We start from the raw sequence: 23,263 nt of genomic DNA on the forward strand, positions 1-23,263 counted from the left end.
ATAAACTTGCAGTAAACTCCACAAGGAGCAATATCCAGAAGGAGATCCTTCCTCAGTGGCAGTCAGCACTTAAATGGGATCTAGGAGAGGTGGAACCAGGCTCCACCCCTTCCGGTAGCACAGGTGAATTGTCTTCACCTATGCTCCTGTGGCTGACTCATTGCTTGCCTCAGGTAGTCAATCAGTGGTTTAGGCTGTGATCAACAATTCCCATACAGCAGGTGATATGTACAGTTGTTGTACAATGAAATATTCTCTGAGATTAGAATTCCTCCATATTTTTTTTTTCAGTAGAGTAGAGCTGGCTAACATTAGTTGTATTTAGTAGACTAAGTAACTGGTGTTTCCTTTCACAGGTCTGTGACTCCTATCCTACAGAAGTGTACGTACCAAAGTCTGCAACTGCACACATCATAGTGGGGAGCTCTAAATTTCGGAGCCGAAGGCGTTTTCCAGCTCTTTCCTATTACTGCAAGGATAATAATGTAAGTGTGAGTTTGTAGTTTCCGATACGCAAATTTTAACCTTGCTTTTGTAATTTTTCTAGTGAGCTTCTGTGAGAAGTCAGTGTTTGCTTTAAAAAAAAAAATAAAATTAAAAGGTGGTTAGGGGGTAGTCTTTTCTTTATAATGTTACCTGTCCTAAGTTTAAGCTTCAGAAGGGTGGGATGAGACATATTTTTACTCCTTCTTTACCACTTATTTTAGCAGAATTCTTCTTCAGCAAAGATCTAAGAATTTGATTACAAAATAGGAAGATATGAAGATTTAAATAATTAATGCAGTCTACACATAAATGGTATATTGTCTTCTATATTTAATTAAGAACAAAATTTTCAAAATTAATCACTTTGCATAATCAGCTAAGTTTGAATACAGATACTCAGCATTCAAAACACTTGGATGTTTCCAAATATTAGTGAAAGAAGTCTAAAGGATTAACTAAGTTCCGGCATATAGTGGTCCAGCTTGGGTAAGTTCTACAGTTTCAGCCTAGATGGTTTTTCCATTTGTGGCTGGAGTTCAGGTTAAGGTAGGATTCATGTTCAGGCCACTAGGGTCTGAAGTATTGTGTTCACTCCTTGATCTTGAAAGGTAAGGAATGTTGGAGTACCTCCGTGTGAGTTTGGATGTTGGCATGAGTTGCCAGGTAATAGAGGAATGGGCAAGAGGAGGGTAAGTTTTGTGATGGTAGACATTGAATAACTCCAGTAACAGCAGGTTGGGAAGCGGGATGGGTGCTGCTCATTCAGTCTTTCATGCCTGGAAAGGTCGCATAACAATTTGGTTATTCACAGATTCAAATGATGTTGTGATACTACTCTGTGTCTGTGTCTCTCAGGATCTTTGTGGTTACACCGAGATCAAAGTCTGAAAGTATCTTTTTAGCCAGGGCAGTTGAAAGCAACCTGATCTTTTTGCCCTACTCTTAAACACAGCCTCGGAAATTTTTTGGATGTATGTGCTCTTCATAAACAATTGGCCTGGGTTAAGTTCTTCATGGAGATCATTTGTAATGATTTCTGAGATATCTAATGGATCATTAGGCCAATTTGTATTCCTGGTTCTGTGCTACTGGCAGTGCAGCTGTTTCATGAGCTTGGGGAATATGTGATTTAAGCCTGACAGACAAGCCATTCTCTCCTTTTGGTGCCAGCACATATCTTAGTTTGTTGAGCACACGCAGTGCTGTAATGTAATGAGCTCTAGCCCCTAGTTTCCTGAACCTTAACCTTAGTCTGCAACTCTAATTTTAGTCTTAATCTTGACGTATGTATCTGCCTCAGGTATGATACCTCATGACTGAGAGAGAAATGTCTTTTTTCTATTAAAATGATAGGTTGTGAGTAGCCGTATGTACAATTTTCATCATTCAAAGAAGGTATTAGCACGTATTAAATCACTGGGATATGCACTGATCAGCAGGCAAAAGTAGATAACTAATAATTTGATGGCAGAATCTATTACTGACATCTAAGCAAGCTCCCACAGTTTTATATATTAAAGATCCCATTTACTAAGTACTGATAGTTAAAAGCATGGCTGAAAGTGAGCATGTTCCTTCTCACAGTAATAAATAATCTGTTGGGCGGCCTGCACGGGTTCATGCACGCAGATTCTCTTCATGCTCATGTTCAGTGCACAGAAAGTGCCTACATCAGCCCTGTGCCCATATGGCTCCAGCTGCTCACAGCCTAGCAGAAACTGGGAAATATAATCTCCTTGCTCCAAGTTCAGTTCCTTCTTTCCAAGTTTCATCTGGAGGCCTGATTCTGATGTGTCTGGGGAGAATCTCTCTTGACTTTTTCAATAGCACTGATTAATAAATTTGCTCCAGGACTCAGGCTGCCTGACTCACTTCCTGTGCAGTGAAGTCTTTCTCCAGAGGCAGTGCTAAAAATACAGCACATCAGTGATCTGGCTGCACAGTATGTACACATTTTTGTTTCCTGGACTTGTATCTCAAAGTGCTCAGTAAAGAGTGTATTGGTGTAAGCTGGATGTAATTAATATCATAACTGAAGTGTGACTGACAGTGCAGAAGAATCCATTTCTTAAGTTGTTACGTCAGTGTTCTTGTGATTGCACTGCTTTACTCATTATTGTCTAGAGATTGTCTTCAGGAGATAATCCACATGAGGGAAATACTATATTTGAAATAATTCTAAAACTTTGATTCAAGACCTAGGCAGTAGGGTTTTATTGCCTTGATATTTTCTTGACTTTCTGAAAAGAATGTAATTCTTTTTACCATTCCCACATAACTATAATTCTATGGTAAACATCTAATGAGCTTCTTCAGTAAATGTTTTGGGTTGCTAATTGATTTCTGCTTAATAAGTTTACTGACTTCTTGTTTGTTTTTCTGCAGGCCTCGATATGTAGGAGCAGCCAGCCTTTATCTGGCTTTAGTGCTAGATGCCTTGAAGATGAACAGATGCTTCAGGCCATTAGAAAAGCAAACCCAGGAAGTGATTTTATATACGTTGTTGACACTCGGCCTAAAGTAAGTGTATTACTTTTCTTGCCTATAGCAAGGCTGAATTTGAGCTGATGTGTTTGAGAAGATTCATAGCCCAAACGGCTGGCACAGTTGCACCTGTGTAACTCCACATGTTAAATCAAGATTTATCAGGCATGTTTTAACTAGCATCTTGCTCCTGTTTTTCTCTCAGAGTTCATTGTTTATGCTGCGTCTTTCTCTTTTTTTTGTTCTTATCAAAATGTTAAGATACAGAAAAAGAAATAATAACTTGGAGCAATAACTGTTAGATTATTTGATAAAAGGCTATTTTCACACACACAGGAGTTAACGGTGTTAATGATGAGGCTAGTGAAATATAATTCCTGTTAGAATATTGTGTTTATAGTAATTCGTAATGTTCTGAACCTCTACCTACTTAAACTAAAATTTTCCGTGCAGTCTCATACTATTGGGAGAATTTCAGTGTATGCATGAGGCTAAGGAAAATGCACTTATTCAGGTTACAAGATTTGAGGAGACTTCTTTGAAAGTCTCTAGCATTTTCGTATTTTAGGAAGATAATCTGAAATATGTTATCGAGATATCTAAGTCTGTAATTGACTAAAATATTTGGCTAAGACTAAAACTTAGAGGAATTATGCTATGCAGAAACATGGAGACACAATAATGATCAAGAAGAGTTTGGAAGGTAATACAACTTGTATGCAACTTTGGCAAACAGCTCAAGGTGATGAGGACTAGGAAAGATTCAGTGCCTGGAGGTGGGAGCAGGGGTACATGCTCTTCCCTGCTGAACCTAACAAAGCATGTGAAGGAGGAGATGTCTCTATTTAATCCCTAGTAGATACAAGATAAGCTATAAATGGGGGAAGGAGACAAAGTCAGGGGTATCTCATTTCACTTTGTAATTTGGAAGACAGTTTGACCTGCAGTTACTTCTTTCTTTTTTTTTTTTTTTTTTTTTTAAATTGGGAAGATGAGGGCGGTACCTTCTTACTGGTAGTACTGCAGAAATTGTAATTGTGGTGAGCACTAGGAAAGGATTAGTGCTGCTGTGTTCAGAGCAGGTTTGGATAGGAAATGCAGGCCTGGATACCTAAATAATGCTTGGTTAACAGTTGTTCTACGTGTGATAATGGTTACAACATAATATTGATTCCAGGAGAAATCCCAGGCGTACACACAGACTGGAAGGAGAAATCCTTGACAGTAGCCCTGCAGAGAAGGACCTGGGGGTCCTGGCGGATGAAAAACTGAACATGAGCCAGAAGTGTGCTCTTGCAACTTGGAAAGCAAGTGGTATCCTGGGCTCCATCAGAAGTGGGGTGGCCAGCAGGGACAGGGAGGTGATTGTCCCTCTTTACTCTGCCCTTGTGAGGCCCCATCTGGAGTATTGTGTCCAGGTCTGGGGCCCCAATACAAGACCAGGGAGGTGTTGGAAAGAGTTCAGAGGAGGGTCACAAAAATTATCTAAGAGCTGCTGCACCCCCCTGGAGAAGAGAAGGCTGTGGGGTGACCTCAATGCAGCCTTCCAGTACCTAAAGGAGGGAGCCTACAAACAGAAGGAGAGTTAACTTTTTACAAGGGTAGATAATGGCAGGACAAGGGGAAATGGTTTTAAGTTGAGGGAGGGAAGATTTAGGTTGGATATCATGGGGAAGTTTTTTACACAGAGAGTGGTAGGGTGCTGGAACAGGCTGCCCAGAGAAGTGGTGGATGCCCCGTCCCTGGAGGTGTTCAAGGCCAGGTTGGATGGGGCCCTGGGCAGCCTGGTCTAGTATTAAATGGAGAGGTTGGTGGCCCTGCATGTGGTGGGAGGGTTGGAGCCTGACGATCCTTGAGGTCCCTTCCAACCGAAGATATTCTATGATTCTCTGATTCTCTGGCTTTGGTACTCCTCTCTCATTAAGTAGGTTACTCATTGATGGGATTTATTAAGAAATACTTTGTGACTTGGCTACTAATGATATTCATTTAACTAGACCAGGATGACTAGCACAGAGGTTTTACTTTGGATATCATCTTCATTTTCTTCTTCTTCCATGTGTTTACAGAAGAAGTTAATTTAAACTTACGAGTGAAACAAATCAGTTCTATTAATCTTCTTAGATAGAATTTTATTACCCTCCACGCTAAAGAAGATGCCAGGAAATCTGACAAGTGAAGTCTGTTCCCTTTAGAGGTTGTATTTTCATATTCACAGAAATTAAGCAGGGACAGACACAACTTAGAGAATAACAACTGCTTTAGAAGCAACAGATGGAATTTGGATAGGTGATGGGGAAAAACTGTTAGTAAATATTGTGGCAGCTGCAAAGTTTGGCAACTGACAATATTTAAAATGAATGAGCATCTGAAAGCCTTGCAAATTTGACCTTATATTTATTTACTTTTAAAAAGTCTATTTCAGATTTCTTTTAATGAAGGATTTATGTGATACAATTGCTCTGCTGGAGGAGAAACAGTTTATAGCATGTGCATTGCTGAGGATTAGGTCAGTTAAGTGCTAGGTGTGTTTCAGTTAGAGCTTCTGGATTTCATGGTGTCTTATTCATGCTTACAGATCTTTCCTCCTGACGCTATATGCTTTTGTCAGGAGAGAGATCTTCATGCTGCTTATATTAGAGCACTGGTGACTGCTTCAAAACAGAAAGATTAGGAGTCAACAGATAATTGTAATCTTTCTAACAAGTCACACTGAGGACTCTGTCCTTAAATGGCTGTTCACAAGCAATGTTTGTCTTTTTTAAATTGTTAGTTGACAGTCAAAAAGATCAGCAAACCACCAGCTGGTGGAGTAGAATTTTATGGTTATTTTTTTTCCTTCTCTGTTTCTTTTATTGGAAGCTACAAGCTAAAAGAAGTTTTACATAAGAGTAAAGTAAATGGAAAATGCTGTCCTTTTTTTTTTTTTTTTTACTAGTTTCTTATTTTTATAGTTTCTTCTGTGTTATGTTAATGTTCATTCTGTGTTTCAATTCCTAATGTTCCTCCACAAAGGTAACTATTCCTATTGCTAAGTTCTACTGTTCTACTCAAGGAAATGGATGTCTTAGAAAATGCTAAGATGAGAGAAATGAGAGAAAACCCGATTTCACATTTCATATTAGAATTTAGCCAAGTACTTAAGTATATGATTGTGAACTTCAAAAACAACCACAGAATCAGCAAATCAGTAGTGCTTCCCTCTGTATTAGGAAACAGACTGGAAAAGGAGTCATCTGCCTATTCACTTACCTGTAGACAATACACGAGACCCTTCCTTTTGATTTTTCATGAACATTGGCCAGTCTTTTTTTTTTTTTTGTCCAAGTGATACCTCCCAGGTGTCTCCAAAAGCTTTGTTGGTGCCTTTCAGTATGGATTTGCAATGTCCATTGATATTTAAATGGGGTCTTTTTTGAACAGAATTTTTTACTTGTGCTTAGAGACATGATGGCCTTGTAAAGCTGACAATTTTGTTACTTCTGGTACCTTGACATTTATTGTGAAATTCAGAGGCTCTACAGCAGTCATTTAAAATCCAGCTTCCATTTCAATGTTTATTTTGTTTTTTTTTTTGTTTGTTTGTTTTTCTGCAGCACAAGCAAAATATTTGATAGTGCTGCATTGCAGATGAAGATATTTGTGGTGATTTTGTCTTTTGTGGTGGTCTCAACTGGATCCAAGACACTATAGTCTTGGGAAAACTAGTCTTACTCTTTCTAAATTACTCTAGGCTTCAGAAAAGGAAGCTGTATCAACTCTTTGGTTAATCTGGTCTGTTGTGGGATACACCACAGTGTGTGCCACGGAACAGTAGCATGACAGATTAGACACTGCCACCTTCTGGATATACTCTGGTAAACTTAATGCTGACCTCAAATCAAAATAGCCTTTTAAAAACAAATTAAAAACTCTACAGTCTTGCAGAAGAGCCTTTTGTAAGCTGTGTTTTTTTAATTTGTGTTTGAATTAGCACTCAATGTGTTTGAAATAGAGATCAGAGCCTTAGTGACCCAGCATACTGCAATATACTGTAAACAGCTTCCCAGTGCCGGAGCAGTTGTGTTGACACTGTGATAAATGCTTCCTATTTACACCCGACTTAAATAACTGATTTATTGCAGTAGACCATGAGCTTTCTTTTAAAAAGAATATTTTCTATACTTGTTTTCATGAAGTTTCTCTAATTTTTTTCAGCTCAATGCAATGGCAAACCGAGCAGCAGGCAAGGGATATGAAAATGAAGACAACTACTCCAACATCAAGTTTCAATTCATAGGCATTGAGAACATCCATGTCATGAGAAACAGCCTGCAGAAAATGCTTGAAGGTATAACTGTTTTTATTGAATCCAAAGGAAAAGATTAGACACAAACTAGAACTTCTCTGAAATCAGTAATAAAAGAAAACTTTACTTGCTAGCTCATGGACTTCTGACATTGATCATCATTACATTTAGGAGAATTTTCCTAATTCCAAAAAACTCCTTGTTTCATGAGTAGAATCTAGATAAAACTTACATTAATGACAAACGTAATTTGACTTTAATATCTTACTGCTACTGTTTCTTCCTTTGTGGTTTACAGTTTGATGGTACAATGAAAAAATTGCTTATATCTGGTTACAATGGTGGTAGAAAACATAAAAGACTTTTAAAAAGTCTTTAACAAAGACTTTAAAAAAACAACCTCAAAGCATAATGATTTGATTTTTTTTTTTCCCTTTGGTCTTTGTACTTTAAATTTTAACAGAGATTTATTCATTTTCTAGGGCTATTTATGAAATACTCAATATGTATAACCATTCAGCACCTTCATAATCCCACAGAAATTAATAACATTTATAAATAACTAGTGTATAAAGCAGCACATCTGTATTGCCATTTATTATTTGAATTACATTGCTGCTAAGAGGACTTTTTGGAAAAGGGTAAGGATAAACAAGCCATCCTTGACCCACAGTTAATTTGTTGATTTTTAACAGGCAAATAATAAATGATCACTCCAGCCCACGTAGTCTCAGTATTCACTTCATGTATATCATCAACAGAAGATTTCTGAATGTTCACCTCCTCAGCCAGCATGATCTAGCTATCCTCAGTGCTTTACCTATACCTCTTTATTGTTATTATTGCTACCCCTTTATTCTTTATTATTGTATCTCATCATCCATGTGCAAATGTGAATTCTAAATCTAAGAAGGCCGTAGGAAGAGGTGTGTTGTGTTTCCACATAAGAGCAATTTTTGAAAACCAGAAGCAAAGGATGATGCATGTGAACAGTCTCTTGTTGCTCCTCATTTCCTGTAGAAATGGGCCGTCCCAAGAGGAACTGCCCACTCCCCAGAGAAGTGCTGATGTGATTACTGCTTTTCCATGGATGTAGTGTCTCTGCCAAGTTCTACCCTTCCATGGGACTAACAAAGAAGGCAGGCACAGGAATTTACTTTGTCCTGTCCTCTTTGATCACAAATGTTTCTAAGTCAGACTGAGTGGACTTCTGTGATCCCTGTTCAATGACTATGCTGTTCAGATGAAGGAGGAGGGTTTTTGGCCCATTGTTCTGTGCACTGCAGATGTGAGTGTACTCAGACATACAGAAGATTTTAGGTTAAGATATGGTTAGTACATCATGATGTATTCTTGCTTAGTTACTTGAAATATAAGGTCTCAGGACGGAAAATAGAAAGTTTTTTTTAGCAAACTGCAAATCCTTGTTTGGCTAGAACAGAGGTCGGCTGAACAAACCCATCCCTTTGTTTGCTCAGCTTGAGACCAGCAAGGTTGAAGCAGTAAACAACCGGCCTGGCTGCACATGATAGTGCTGTGTATTATTTTAGACCAGAAGTTCATGAGCTGGGCTCCTGGCCCACACTGAGCGGTAACAACATAATTCCCAATAAATGAAATGAAACAGTTTTGCTTGGGGCAGAACTTCCTAGCATCTGTTGCAAACATCTTTGTTTTGTTTTCTGTTGGATTTGTATTTGTTGTGTTGAAGTCTCATATAGGATCAGAAATTAAAGAAGTGAATACTGCAAGACTTGAGGCTTTTGCTGAATCTTATGATTCAGCAGTTGAGTGCATAAGTAGGGCTTCTCTCATGTAAAGCATCAGACAGTTTTTCTCTTTTTTTTTTTTCATTTGTGATTTTAACTTTAATTCTAATAAACTTATTTCTATTAACTTTAACATAACTTTGTTCCTATATGTTAATCTTAACAAAATTTTTTCGTGAATTAAAATATAAATATTAAATTGGTTGAATAATGAATCTTTTTTTAGAACATATAAAAAAGTTGGGATTTCACTTTAATATGGAAGAAAAATCCTTTTCAAGCTGCTGAAATTTCCTTCAAGAAAACAATTGTTTCACTGTTGGTCTCTGCTGCCTCATTACTGCTTTGTATAATATAGAATTTTATTCTTTAAATAGAAGTGTACGTGATGGCACCTGTATTAATTTTGATCCTGTGCACAACTTCCAGGGCATAATTCTTAGTATTAGAAGGAAATATGGTACATGAACTTCTCACTGAAAAGACTGAAGTGCTGACCTGTTGTCTGGTATTTGTGATGACCTCTATCCACAGGGTCTTGATTTTTCTATGCCCAGCCAATGCTCTTTCCCATGGCATGGGTGCAGAAGGTCTTATTTCTCCCAGGTTCTGCTATCAAGTTGGGTTTGTTTGTTTGTTCTCATCAAAAATGGGTTCCAAGTCTTCTTTTTTTCTTTCTTTCTTTTTTTTTTTTTTTTTTTTTCGTGCCGGTGCCATTCTTTTTTTCCCTATTGGGATGAAAATTCCTTTTTTTTTCCCTTAGGAATTCTTATCTGGACTCAGTACTAAGGTACAGATCAGTAGCCAAAATCATGTGAAATATATGGTGTGTGCCTTTAGTTTAGGACATTCTGAACTTTGCTCAGTGAAGTGGTAGGTAAATATTGATTCCAATTTGGCAGTGGGAATGAGCAAAGCACTATTTAGCTTTACCTTGGACTTCTGTAAACAGAGACAGCAGCTTCAGTCAAAACTGAGCTACTAATAGGTCATGCTTCCATCTGCACAGAAGCATTAATCATGTGAAAAGCTGTTTGCTCTAGTGTTGCTATGTATGCATTTTTATAAATACCTTTCAAAAATGACTTTTAAAATCACCATCTGGAAGAGACCCTACATACAAGGATTGCAAGATTTCACATGGACATATTAGGCTATTTTGAATCTGAATTAAAAGGACTGAGGACAGTTGGATACACTCAGATGTGATATAAACTCTGAATTTGTCCTGTAAAATGAAATGTTGGTCACGTTGAAAGAAATGGAATTTTTGCCACAGATGAAAGTTAACTGAGCATTTTAGAAGCATTTTAGAGATCTAGTAAGACATTATTAATTCACAGGTAATACATTTACTCAGTTTAAAAAAGGCATTGTTTCACTGTACTCCTTAAATAAGTTTCGTCAGTTAATGTCTTTTACTTTGTGACAGTATAACGGTACATGGATCAGAATAAATGTATAATATATTTATGTGGTCAATTTAATATCTCGCACCAAGTATTGCTGGGTGTTTGTTGCTGGAATCAAATATCTAACTTAGATTTGGATGGCCTTTTTTATTTCTTGTGATGTAACAAACTCTGTAATATTAAAAAATATGCAATTGAATATTGTAGGATAGATATTTAATGTTGTAAAAGCAGAGAGAGATTTATTTTCTTTAAACATGGTGCAGAGCTAGAAAAGTTTTCAGTAAAATGTTTTCCTTGTCGAGTTATGACTTTTCCTCACCCTAAGGTGGTGTTTCCTGGCTGCATGTCAAATTTTAATAAGGTTTAATTGAGAGACAAGGAACCATTGAGTGAACTGCTTTATCTGAAGCACCACTGTATGTGGTGATGCCAAAGGCTCAATTTAGTGGTGCTGTTCTTAGAGCACTTTCTTAATTCATCTTCACCAGCAAATGTGGATGGGATAGGAGGCTGGGGCATGATTCAGTGGTTGTCTGCCCATCCAGTGGCAGGAATGTGTTTATTTTCTGATTCTGTGCCCTCAGTTTAAATAGAAGTCCCTTTCTCTAAAGAGTTTGAAAACTACATTCACAACACAACTTGGAAAACGTGCTGCTCAGAAGGATGTATTTGGTAAACTGACTGCAATAGGCTTCCCAACAACTTATTTTAAACTGAAGTGTATGTACTTGGGGAAATTGTAGACAGCCCTCTTTCTCAAATGTATGAGAAAGTAATAGAATCATAGAATCTCAAGGTTGGAAACAACCTGCAAGATCATCTAGTCCAACCTTCCTCCCATTAACATTGCTACTACTAGCCTCTAAACCAGATCTTGTAGCTGTACAGTAATAATAGTAAATACTTTACTTCTACTTTAATAGTAAAGTTTTGAAAGCATAAGGGACTATATTGACTGTGCATTTAAGATGAAGCTTGTTTTACAGTTTGTGAAATGAAATCGCCTTCAATGAGTGACTTCCTGTGGGGCCTTGAAAATTCCGGCTGGCTGAAGCATATCAAAGCCATTATGGATGCCGGCATCTTTATTGCAAAGGTAAAGTGTGGAACACAAAAACAGAACTTGGGCTGACCAGATACAGAAAGTGAGGACCAAATTCTTTGTCTGTGGGTAACTTCTGTTGTCTTCAGTGAAGTTGTATCTGAAACTAATATTTCCTGTGATGCCTCACATATGAGGAGAAACAATCTTTAGGTGCTGTTGCACGGACATTTTGATAATAGGGTAAAAAAAAAGTTTGTGTTATTTTGCACTGGAGATCTCAAATCTACTGTAGTCTCTACTATCCTGTATCTTGGTACTGCCGTATATTTGAATGTCCTTATTCAAGATAGACAGGGATCTACTGGAGAGAATCTAGTGGAGGACCACAGAGATGAATAGGGGCCTGGGGCATCTCCTTTGTGAGGAAAGGCTGAAAGACCTGGGACTTTTCCTCTTGGAGAAGAGGAGATTAAATGGAGATCTTATCAATGCTTATAAATATCTAGTGAATGGGCATCAAATGGATGGAGCCAGACGACAGGACAAGGGGCAACAGCATAAAATGGAGCGCAAGGGTTCCATCTGAACATGAAAAAAATCTTCTTTACTTCATGAGTGACAGAGAACTGGAAGAAGTTGCCCACAGAAGTTGTGGAATCTCCTATGGAGATGCTCAAAACCCACCTGGAAATTTTCTTGTTCAACCTACTGTAGGGAACCTGGTTTAGCAGGGGGTTGGTCTAGATGATCTCCAGAGGTCCCTTCCAGACACTATGATTTTAGCAGTGTTTGTCACTGTTACTTTCCCTATTGCTTCTGCCTTCTCCACTGCTGCTTTGTTGAAGGTTTCTTCTCTATGACTTCATCTTCACATTATATTTGTCCTAAAGGAATATTAACATTATCTCTTGAGTTATTTAGCAACCACTTCAATTCACTTCCTAAACCAGTACCTGTCAATTACAATGGACAAATTCTCTAGTGACTTGTACTCTTAAATGCTTGGTAACTGCTTCAGAGAAAAAGTGCTAGCTTTAATAAGAAATTATTTCTTCTAATCCCCCTCAAGTAATACAGATATTTGTCATCTACTAAAAGTAATTTTAGTTTTATTATCTCCATCCTTGACCAGCATCTTTTACTGGTTCTGTTCTTATTTTTTAAGAACATAAATAAGAACTAAACAGTTCTTTTTAGTGCAGGCCATTTTATTTACAAGACCTTCCATTTAGAAATATAAGGACAAACTTAATGGATCTCTCACCTCAGCATCTGCTCGTTTCTCTTGCCTTGCTTCTTCCTGCTCAGCAGTTGTAATTTCTTACCTGAACACCAGCTGCAAGATAAATGCACATATTTTCTCCCAGCACTACTAGCTTACAGACATCAAGTCATTTAATTAGTTTTTGCCAGCTTTTTCCTCAGTGACTCAGTATTAATGTATGAAAAAATGCGTTCTTTCTCCATATGGTTGCTAGTCTTATGCTTCCTTGGGCATGCATTTTGACTTGTTCTTATTTGCACAGTTCCCAGTTCTCAGTTTTTGGTCTTCTGCCCACATGGGTTCTATTTTAGAAGAATATACTTGTCTCTTTAGATAAACATAGATAATTTATTATTACTCTTTGTTCCCTTTTAAGCCCACATTTAATCTAAACGTTTATTTTCCTAAGCAGTGTCTTTCCTAAACTATTTTATTTCTCTGATTTCTAAGTATAATTCTCCTTAGAAATGACAAATACCAAACTCCTTAGAATTTAAAATAACTCTCAACTTCCAAAAATAATGCAGCACGAGACTCTGGAGAATTTAGTATAATCCCTTCTTTATGTGTTTCTCCTGGGTTATGTATATTTTCTCTCTCCAGAGTTTAATTTAAAGTGATTGTTACAATCTTGTTTATTAGATGTAAATGTTCACCACTGCCACAGGCTTTGGTTTTTTTATTCTGCCAAACCATGACAAGCACGTATTTAATGCAGTATGGTGTGATAATATCCATTTTAACATCTGGCATCAGAGGCAGACATTACCATTATTGACATATTCATCAAGGAGAGAAATTAGGAATCATATGAAAATATGGCTGTTCTGTAGCTGCTGCGAGTGAGAGCATTAGCAGTAGCTGAATTGGCTTTAAGTAACTGTCCACTCTGAACAACTGATGTATTTTAATTGTCCTGTGATCTGTGTGGTCAGGGTATTCATGTACACAGCTGGCCTTCTGCACTGGGAACTAGTGTAGCCATCATCCAGATGACTGTGTTGGTATATTTTTGAAAATGTGCCTATTCTCATCTGAAATCAGGGAAGAGTGCCTATCACATGTTATAAATGAGATTTTTATAATCTTCTCCTTGAAGTTCCCAGATCCAGTATTTAGGTCTCACTTGCATTCACAGAACGGTGAGCTGGTACTCCGATCCAGATCTTCTCCATCCTGGGTATGGTCAAAAGGTTATTTCTTCCTCTTCTTTTTACATAGCCCAAAGGCATATTTAGTCATTCCATGCAGGTAAAACAACTTCACTATCACTACTGAAAGTAACCCGAAGCCAGAATAGACAATTAGAAGGACTGCTTGACATATGGGATGGGATTCACTGCTCCTTTAGTATAATCACTGTTGATATGGATCCCATTTTCTCCTGTACATCAACAAGTGATACTGCAGCCACCATGCTGCATAGGATAGGATAATATAAAGACGTTGCAAATGAGAAAAATTGTGCTCAACATCATTCAGAAAGTCTGTGGCAGAATAAAAAATTGAATGAGTTTTCCCAGTTCCCAAAGGAATGCCCTCCCTACTGTGCTGTCTCACTTTTCCTCTCTTACCATTGCCTCTCCTCTGTCTGTGAAATCTCCAACTTTTTCTGTGTTCTCAGGCTGTGGCTGAGGAAGGTGTAAGTGTGCTTGTTCACTGCTCTGATGGCTGGGATAGAACAGCCCAGGTTTGCTCTGTAGCAAGCCTTTTCTTGGATCCGCATTACAGAACTATGAAGGGATTCATGGTAAGCAGGTTCTCTTTCAGAGAGTATCATTTTAGAGAATTAAGATGAATGACTTTGTTTCTAATGGAAAATAAATTTCCTTAAGTATGCCTTTTGAGCTGGGTACACATCTATTTTTTTTCTCCTTAACCTTGATCAAAAAACTTTCTTGAAGCCCTAAGGATTTTTTTTTTTTTTTTTTTTTTTTTGTGCAAGCAAGAGTTTGTAGTTATTTTCAGGCATCATGAATTTGTGAGTGTCAAAATTGTGTGCTCCCTAGACACTAGATTGCAATGAACAAGCTTGTTGAAAAATCTGTTCCTTTTCAAAGCAAACCAGCACTTGTCGTTAAGGTAATGGGCACATATTAAAAAGAGGTTTGAAACATTCGTAGGTTCTATTTTTAGAAAATGTTGAATTAAACTAATTTAAGTTGTGCTGAAACACTAGCATCCTACCTGCATCGGTCAAGAATGCTACTTTCTCTTGAGCTGGCAGTGGTGCACATTGCTTGTTATTTTTCTGCTGACTGTAAAAATCACTTGAGATTCCAATACTGCTTGCTTACATCATATCTGGCTTGTCACTTTTCTGCTTATTCTGAAAATTACCTGGGATTTTAATACTGCTTGTTTATACCATTCTTCTGCCTGCTTCCACATGTGTCAGCTCTGCTCCACTACATTGAAGGCAATATTCTCATTTTAGGTTTTAATTGAAAAAGACTGGGTTTCCTTTGGCCACAAATTTAACCACAGGTAAGGCCATGCAAAGGTTTTTCTCTCTATATGTATTTTATGTTGTCATTATCCACTGCCATTCCATTACTTGTTGTCATTCAAAGCATATCAACAAAACGCCCTGAGCATATCACCACATTTTCTCCCAGTATATAATTTAGCTACCTGGAAAAATTGAAGTGAAATATTTTCACATTTTTTTTCATATATTTCTTATATATGCACTCAAAGATTGCTGTTGGGAATACTGAGTGCTAGCCTTGCAGTTGCTATGTGCAATGAGAGATGTATGCGAGAGAAAAATATGTGGCTTGTAAAATGCCTTTGAAACCCAGCAAATCTTTCAGCAATGCCAAGACTTCCCATTTCAGGAAAGCGTCCATCTTCCAGTATTAATAGTATTAATAGATAACTCATAGACATGCCTATAACTAAGATATACTTTTCCTATTATGCTTTTTTCTCTGATGAAAATAGTAGCATTTGCTCAGAAATGTCCAAATATATGACTTTTGGATTTCCTTTATCTGACAAGTTATCTTGGGCATCTCTAACATAATACTGATTGATATGAGTATAAATTTATCTTGCAGTTAGAAACAAAACAAATTTTCAGGAAATCTGTGCAATGCTACAACACCTGTGAAATTCCAGCAGGAGAAGTAGAGGTTTCAATTTTAGATGTTGATGGATTTTCACAGCATTGGCATATATGTGTCGTGTTTTTGTATATACACACAGACACGCATTATATATGTACTAGACAAACAGAATAATTAAAAATACTCCTTCCTATTAGAAGGACTTATGAAATACTGTTTTACTTCTGTGTTTTATATTTCAGGTTTCTGTTCTTCAAGGTCCCCTACAGCAAGGTGTTCCAACAGTTTTACAGATAGAAAGTTTCCTGTTCACTTGATAGATACAGTAGCACATAAATAATTTCCCACTTTCTAAAAAGGTCACTAAGAGAGGGCAGCCTTAAACTATTTCCTGCCAAAGTTATTCATTTCATCTCCTGCTCTGTTTTCTGGGTCTGGCAGTGGTCTACCATTCAGAGGCTGTCCAGGACAGCTAGCTGAAGTTGCTGCAGTTATTCTTAGGATGATTTCTCTTACTGTGGCACAACTGTCTAGTAGTAAGGCTGAAACATAGCTATGCAGCAGCCAGCTGTAACTAGCTGCGAGGTAACAACATACCTGTAAGATCTTTTGTTCCTATTTGATAAGTTCTGCTTTCCTTCTACTTCATGAGTCTTGCATCATTTTTGTAAGTAAAAATATACTTGAGATTTTAGAAATTAATAGCTACAATATACATGTATGCTGAAAATGAGAGTTTTGTTTTCACTAGCCTTAATTCAGTTTTCCTAGAGGATTTCGGGTTATAATTGAATGTTTCTTGTCTTGCTTTAGATATGGCAATTTAGATGGAGATCCAAAGGAGATATCCCCTGTTATTGACCAGTTCATTGAGTGTGTCTGGCAGCTAATGGAACAGTTTCCTTGTGCCTTTGAGTTCAATGAGAGATTCCTGATCCACATACAACACCACATCTATTCCTGCCAGTTTGGTAATTTCCTGTGTAACAGCCAGAAGGAGAGACGAGAGCTGAAGTAAGAAGGCCTTTTCTTTAGTCCTTTATTTCTGTCGAGGTCTGTGGATATTACTGTATGGAAGCTGTGCAGGGTTTCATACAGCTCAAGGTGCAGCGTATTATTCTTGGTTGTCATCTTCTAGTGACACATTAATACCAAAAGAGTTGATCCTCTGCAGTGGGACTCTGCTGTGACTATAATCCATAGTGTGCATAACAGGGATTAGTGAGAGAACTGATGAGAGAGCATTAGGTCTTTAGCCACTGCATTAACAATATACAAGGCAACTATCCATACAGCTTTGAAGAAATCAGAAGATGATTTTAACCATAGTTAAGTTCTCAGTTTAAGAGTCACTGTTCTTCTGTGTTCTAATCTGTATATGGATACTACATGCTTCCTGGCCAACACTCAACTCCACCATCATATGGCATAAGTTGTGTCCGTAACCCAACCTTTGTGATCCACATAAAAAGCATTGAAGCTTAAAAAGAAGCAGAAAGTCTCTTTGCCTGACGGAATCATGATCCTCCCTTGTAAAGCATCATTTTGTGAAGATTATTTTTGTAAAGATTATTTTGTGTAGCAACTGTCAGTGCCAGGTGACATGATTACAAGTCCTAACATGGCTAAATTTAACTCAGGATAGAGATAACAAATGACTACTCAGCTTCTGCAGCCAGTTAGCATTCATACAGATATCAGGGTTACCAAGTGTGTATGACCAGCATGAGTTATAAATGACTCCCTCCAGTTTCACCAAGGCCTCCCTATCCTTGTAACTTACATCTAATTCTGCTAAGGAAGTATAAAGCTAACTACAAACAGAGCACTGGAATGCCTTAACAGAGCTTTATCAATACCTGTAGCATGCTAGACACGTTTATATACTTGACTATATTTTTTCAGAATCCAAGAAAGAACATATTCACTGTGGGCTCACTTGTGGAAAAATCGTGCAGATTACCTGAATCCTTTGTACAGACCAGATCACAGTCAAACCTGGGGGACCCTGCACCCACAGATGGCTCCCTGCAACTTCTTGTACAAGTAGGTAATATTCTCTGCCTTTGAGAATTGTCAAGGAACAGACTCCTTGCATATTTACTGCATTCCACTCTGTTGGTTTCTTCAGCACTTTCTTTTTTTTAATTTTAAGAGAGGAATATCCCAATAAGTTATCTCCAATAATTACTCCACCTAACACACCCTGTGACTACAGTCACTAAAGCATCTCAGTATTTAGAAGGAACTGGGGAGATCACATGAAGTCTGGTTATGAGAATTAGAGCTCAAGGGACTCTCAAGCTGCTCGCTATTTATAGGGTAAGATGATTGGCTCATAGTCGTAGCATTTAGCAGGACAGCATTATCAGCCCTAAGCTAGGCTTTGGGCATAACAGCCAAGCCAAAAGGAGAAGGCTGGGGGGGGGGGGGGGGGGGGCAGCATACAGTCACAGATGTGTTAGTACAGAACATAATGCCTTTGTATTTATGATTCCATTAGAAAATGTATGGAGACTGAATTCAGGTTCAGATGCAATGTGTCTCTTCCTTGCATGCTCATAGTCAGCCAACACCTCTGCAGCATTCCACAGTAAAGTATTAGTCTGAAAAGAAGCTTAAGATTAGAGCTATATTGATAGTTGTGTGTCCTATTTTTGTGGTTACTCACATCTTCGACTGAGAAGCAGCTATTTCAGTTCTGTTGTCATCAATGTTTTCTAAATTTGAATTTGTTTAAACTTCTTCCATTTGCAATCATTTTTGCAATCATAATTTGATACAGTTTAATTGCTAAACCAAGCATTCGGACAAAAACAAAAGGCAGACTTTCTCCATGTTGTCATTATACTTAAATATCAAGTAAAACCTGTTGTGTATACTACTAAGATTTTTTCAAAATTTAATAATGCCCACTAAGTTTTGCAGTGCTGGTATTGACATCCTGACTCAAGTAATAAATAGTTCAATTAATCTTAATGTAAAGAGAACTTGATTAGAAATACACAAAAAATGTGACTTAAGCAAAACCAATTAGCTTGTTTTCTAATAGTAAGTAAAATCATTTGCCAAAATAAATACCCTAGGTGACAGGAACTGTATTTTTTTCATGTCTGCTGTCCCAGGTCATAGCCATTTTAAAAGAGTTTAAAAATAGTCATTAATCTTATTTTTTTGGTACAGTGAGATTTATAAAATACTGATACTCCACTGGATGAGTAATCCAGTTGATCTTAATTGAATTATTTGGTTGCGTGAGGATTTCCAAACATGAGCTATCAGATGATAAACTTAGGGGAGAATCTGACTTAAATAATGTCACTCAATAGCTTCTTGACTGCTACATCCAAGGGCAGCTCTTCAGTTACTTAACCTGTCTGGTGAACTACTTACACTTGCAAAGTCAGGTTCTGGCCATGTGCTCTGGTGCTATAGCAAGCTACAGACTGGAGTTTGAGTTCTTTTCTCCCATGGATGAAAAACAGTTCAATGCTCCAAAGTGCACACAATGTAAATAGAAGAAAGTACTGTAGCAAAAGTTTGCATTACTCTTGGAGGATACTTGTTCCTCCGATAGGCTGTGCCGTTGCTTATCCATAATGACATGAATTGCTGAAAGCCTGAATCAGTGAGCCACTCAAAGCTGTGTGACCTAAGTCATTCACCTTTCTCTCTGTTGTGTATAAGAAGTGGTTCAAGCTCTGTCCACTGATTTGCATCTTCAGCACAGACCTAATGTAAATGAACCATAAACCTTACCAAATAAATATTTAATGAATGTATGCAACATGTGTACACACTCCAGTGACAGCTGGGAAAAAAGGCTGAAAAAAATGTCTTCTGAGGCCATCTCACAAAATTACTGATCTACCCATCAATTTCAGGTTCTGGAGTGGTATGTACAACCGCTTTGAAAAGGGGCTGCATCCTCGACAGTCAGTCATTGATTATCTGATGGCAGTGAAGGAGGAGACTCAGCAGCTGGAAGAAGAACTGGCAGTCTTAGGAGAGGTAATAAGCACTTATTAAAATCTGGGACATTCAGAGCTAATGGCAAACAAAACCCAATTCCACAGGTGGAAGAGTCTCCTACGTGCCTTATCCATTTCTGCCATGAGGATGTTCAGCTACTGTCCACGTCCTCACATAAATTGCTAGGAATGCTTTGCTTTTGGCATCCATAAGACACAAAGGTGGACTTCTATCTTTAAGGAATAAAAAAATCATGTGTTGGTGTACAAATACTATTCCTGAAATAAATTTCAGGACAATGATATTCAACAACTATCATTCAGTAACTCAGTTCCGCATACTTCACAAATAGGTTTATAGGGTGTCACTTGGGTTGGGCTCTTAACTTAGTTTCTTTTTCTTTGTTTTTCAAAAGGTAAAGACACTTAAAAGGGAAACTGAGTCCTAAATATAATGTGTGCATATAATATATACTCTCTCCTTTATTTCAGAGATTGGCAAATCTTCAAAAATTGCAATTAAATGGTAATAAAGTCAAGAGTAAGCAGCAAGACCGAAGCAAGGAGTTGGTGCTTTCTGCTTCCAACAACAGCTTAGCTAACACTCCCCAAGAGTACAGCAATGATCTGAAATCATTCCCATCCCGGAGCCCTTCACAAGGGGATGAAGAAGATTCAGCCTTGATTTTGACACAGGACAACCTGAAAAGCTCTGATCCTGACCTCTCAGCTAACAGTGACCAAGAATCTGGTGTGGAGGACTTAAGCTGTAGGTCCCCAAGTGCGGGTGGCTGTTTGCCTAGTGAAGACAGTGGCAAGGATTCAGATGAAGCTGTATGCCTGGCAGTCTGAAATGTCTTCACAGCAGCAAGGATCAAGATGCAGCTGAGTCCTTCATGGTCTGGAGCGACAACTTTTAATCAGATGAAGAATGGGAATTGTCTGTGGCCTGAAGAAATAATCCAAAGAAAGGGAACTGTGCAATTATGTAAGTAAAGATTTAGCAGAACAAGCCATTATTAAAGACATAATGCTAATCTCTGATGTTACGAATATTTATTTAAGCCGATGATGAATATTTATTTAAGCCGATGTGGTGTTTCTTTTCACTTTATCAATGGTGCACATAATTGTTCCTTACCCTGTACATTTCCATAATTATTTATTGTACAAATTAATAGTTATTCTCCAGAAACACAAAATTCCGAAGTACTTTATGTATGGACAAAGCTGCAGGTTCATTAGCACTAGGCTTACGAGTAGTCAAAACTTATTTTTGTAGAGTTTTTTTGCCTTTGGACATACCTTATATTCCTTTCTTTTCCCATGAGCAGTGTTTTTGTTTTTTTTTTTTTAACTCCAGCAACTATTTTCCATTTTCTCCTACTACAGTCCTTTAAGGCAATGTAAACCCAGCAAATGAACATGCTTGCTGAAGGGGACAAATGCATATTGAGCCCAAAGAAAGATTCTTTACTAAGCTGCAGCTGCTGCATGTGACTGCATCCCATTTGTACTTGATTCTCAACCAGTGTTGAAAGTTCAGGAGTTTCTGTGAGCAAAACTTCAATCAAAGTAACAATACTTATAACAGCGTTTATGGGAAAGAGTATCTTTAAAATGAATGATGCTAGGCCGCAAAATTCTAAACATAATAAAAATCCTGTCTATTTTGACTCCTAATCATCAGTGCTATTTCAGTGGGAGTAAAACACACATACTGGACAACTGATAAGGAGTCCAAACTCACTCATAAAAGTAATTTATGAAAGCATTGCTCTAAATTCAGAATTAAAATTTATTGCCATACAATAATTCCTATGAAGAATATTTCTTCCAAATTTTGTTTAAAATACGAAACCAAGGTGTTTTTATCTGCACACAATTTTTCTCTTTTTAGCATTTGCCAACCTCAAAAGAGCATAGTAGTGCTAATTTAAGAAAATGACTAATTCAAAGAATTATTTTTTTCTTTTCTAATACTAAAAATGGAGTGGAACAACACAATGGAAAATATAATCTCAAGTTTGGCTTAATAATTTTCAACAGTAGGTACAATAGTTTTCATAATCATAGATATGGAAGTAAACCACTAAGGATGTTTTGAAACACACTGAAAGGCCTCCACATCAAGCTGTAGTGCTTCCAAGTCTTTTTTTTTTTTTTTTTTTTTTTTCCCCTCCTTAATAGGAAGGAATTAAAAATTCTTGTGTCTGCTCTTACTGGCTTGGAGGCACTGATGTGGTACTGAGCTCCAGTAAAGCAAAGCATGGTAGTAATGTAAGTTTACTTTGATTGCACTTTGTACTTCTCCTTGAAGTACAGATTTACAGGCTGAACTATATAAAATACCTCAATTTAGAAGCTTTAGGTTTTATTAATCCAGTTGCTTTTGTGGGATCTCTTTTCATTTTGTTCTAAGAACTTCTTATTAAAAATGGGTAGCTAAACTTCAGTATTATTAATATCCTAAGGAAGTTACTGTCTTTGACAAATAATTCAATTCTTAACAGCAAGATTTATCTTACTGCTGTGCTGGGAAGGCCAAGCCTCAGTTTGATAAATCACTGTCACTCAATTAAAAATAGGGCTATGATAAATTACATGCTGCTGAAAATCTACAGCCTTCTGGTTTTTAATCTCCATGGCTTTTTATTAAACGAATATCCTGATTTTAATTGTACTTTTAAAAATGTTTCATATTTTGAACGTAGCCTGTCAAATTTACGGTATTAAAAGAAGTTTTGAATGGGTTTTCTCAAAGTAAAGACACATGCTGTGAAGTCAGCATTGAAAACAAAATACGTACAACTATTCTTCCTAAAAATGAGTTTGAGAGTAGGTGATATTATTTCACATCTTTAAAATGCAGAATTGTATATCATGGTATTGTACTGTATTAGACATGCCTAGAAACAAATGCAGAACAGGAATATATGCAAACTCAAAGTACTATCTTCATGTTGCTTATGCAATTCCTTGTAACTAGCTTTACATCTGAAATATTGACATGCTAACATTTTAAATGAAGTTTCTGCTTAGCAGTCTGCTGTGATGTGTCTTTGAATCCTTGGAATTTTGCATTACTTACTACTGTTTTCATTGCAATGTTATGTATTTGTGACATTATTAGTGCTGAGAAATAATTCCAAATAAATACGTAGGTCATGGACAGATGGTTACATTACTTCATAATCCTGGATGAAATTAAGGTGGCTTTTTATTTTTCACCCTTGAATCAAGTTGTTTAAGCCGCTATCAATTGACTTGAGTTTATTACATGGGAATCTGTTACATCCCTTTAATTTTTCTAGGGAATGCAGAATACAAAGGATGTGAAAACCACGCTATGAACAACTTTATTTTTTTGGAGCCTTGCAGGGATCTTCCCTCTGTTGCAAATTCTTCCAAATTTGGCGTAAGCCCTCTGTAATTTGTAATAGGACACACATGAGCATAACAAACAGCTG

General features: G+C 37.4%; 1 protein-coding gene across 2 annotated transcripts in view; it reads left to right on the top strand.

Annotated features, from left to right (window-relative positions):
* MTMR7 (myotubularin related protein 7) overlaps positions 1-22,967 on the top strand; it is a 42,256-nt gene extending 19,289 nt beyond the window's left edge. The window contains exons 5-14 of one of the 2 annotated variants that reach the window (XM_085223068.1): positions 357-485; positions 2,872-3,006; positions 7,168-7,300; positions 11,429-11,538; positions 14,376-14,501; positions 15,189-15,238; positions 16,636-16,836; positions 17,728-17,868; positions 19,707-19,833; positions 20,286-22,967. In XM_085223068.1, the coding sequence (XP_085079194.1) occupies positions 357-485; positions 2,872-3,006; positions 7,168-7,300; positions 11,429-11,538; positions 14,376-14,501; positions 15,189-15,238; positions 16,636-16,836; positions 17,728-17,868; positions 19,707-19,833; positions 20,286-20,645 (1,512 nt within the window). In that variant the 3' untranslated portion in view covers positions 20,646-22,967. The remainder of the gene's footprint in view (positions 1-356; positions 486-2,871; positions 3,007-7,167; positions 7,301-11,428; positions 11,539-14,375; positions 14,502-15,188; positions 15,239-16,635; positions 16,837-17,727; positions 17,869-19,706; positions 19,834-20,285) is intronic. The other variant, XM_085223069.1, reaches the window with a different exon arrangement.
* Positions 22,968-23,263: the final 296 nt, after the last annotated feature.

This window comes from Meleagris gallopavo, chromosome 4 (genome assembly GCF_905368555.1).
Source record: "Meleagris gallopavo chromosome 4, MGAL_WU_HG_1.1, whole genome shotgun sequence".
Taxonomy (NCBI): Eukaryota; Metazoa; Chordata; class Aves; order Galliformes; family Phasianidae; genus Meleagris; species Meleagris gallopavo.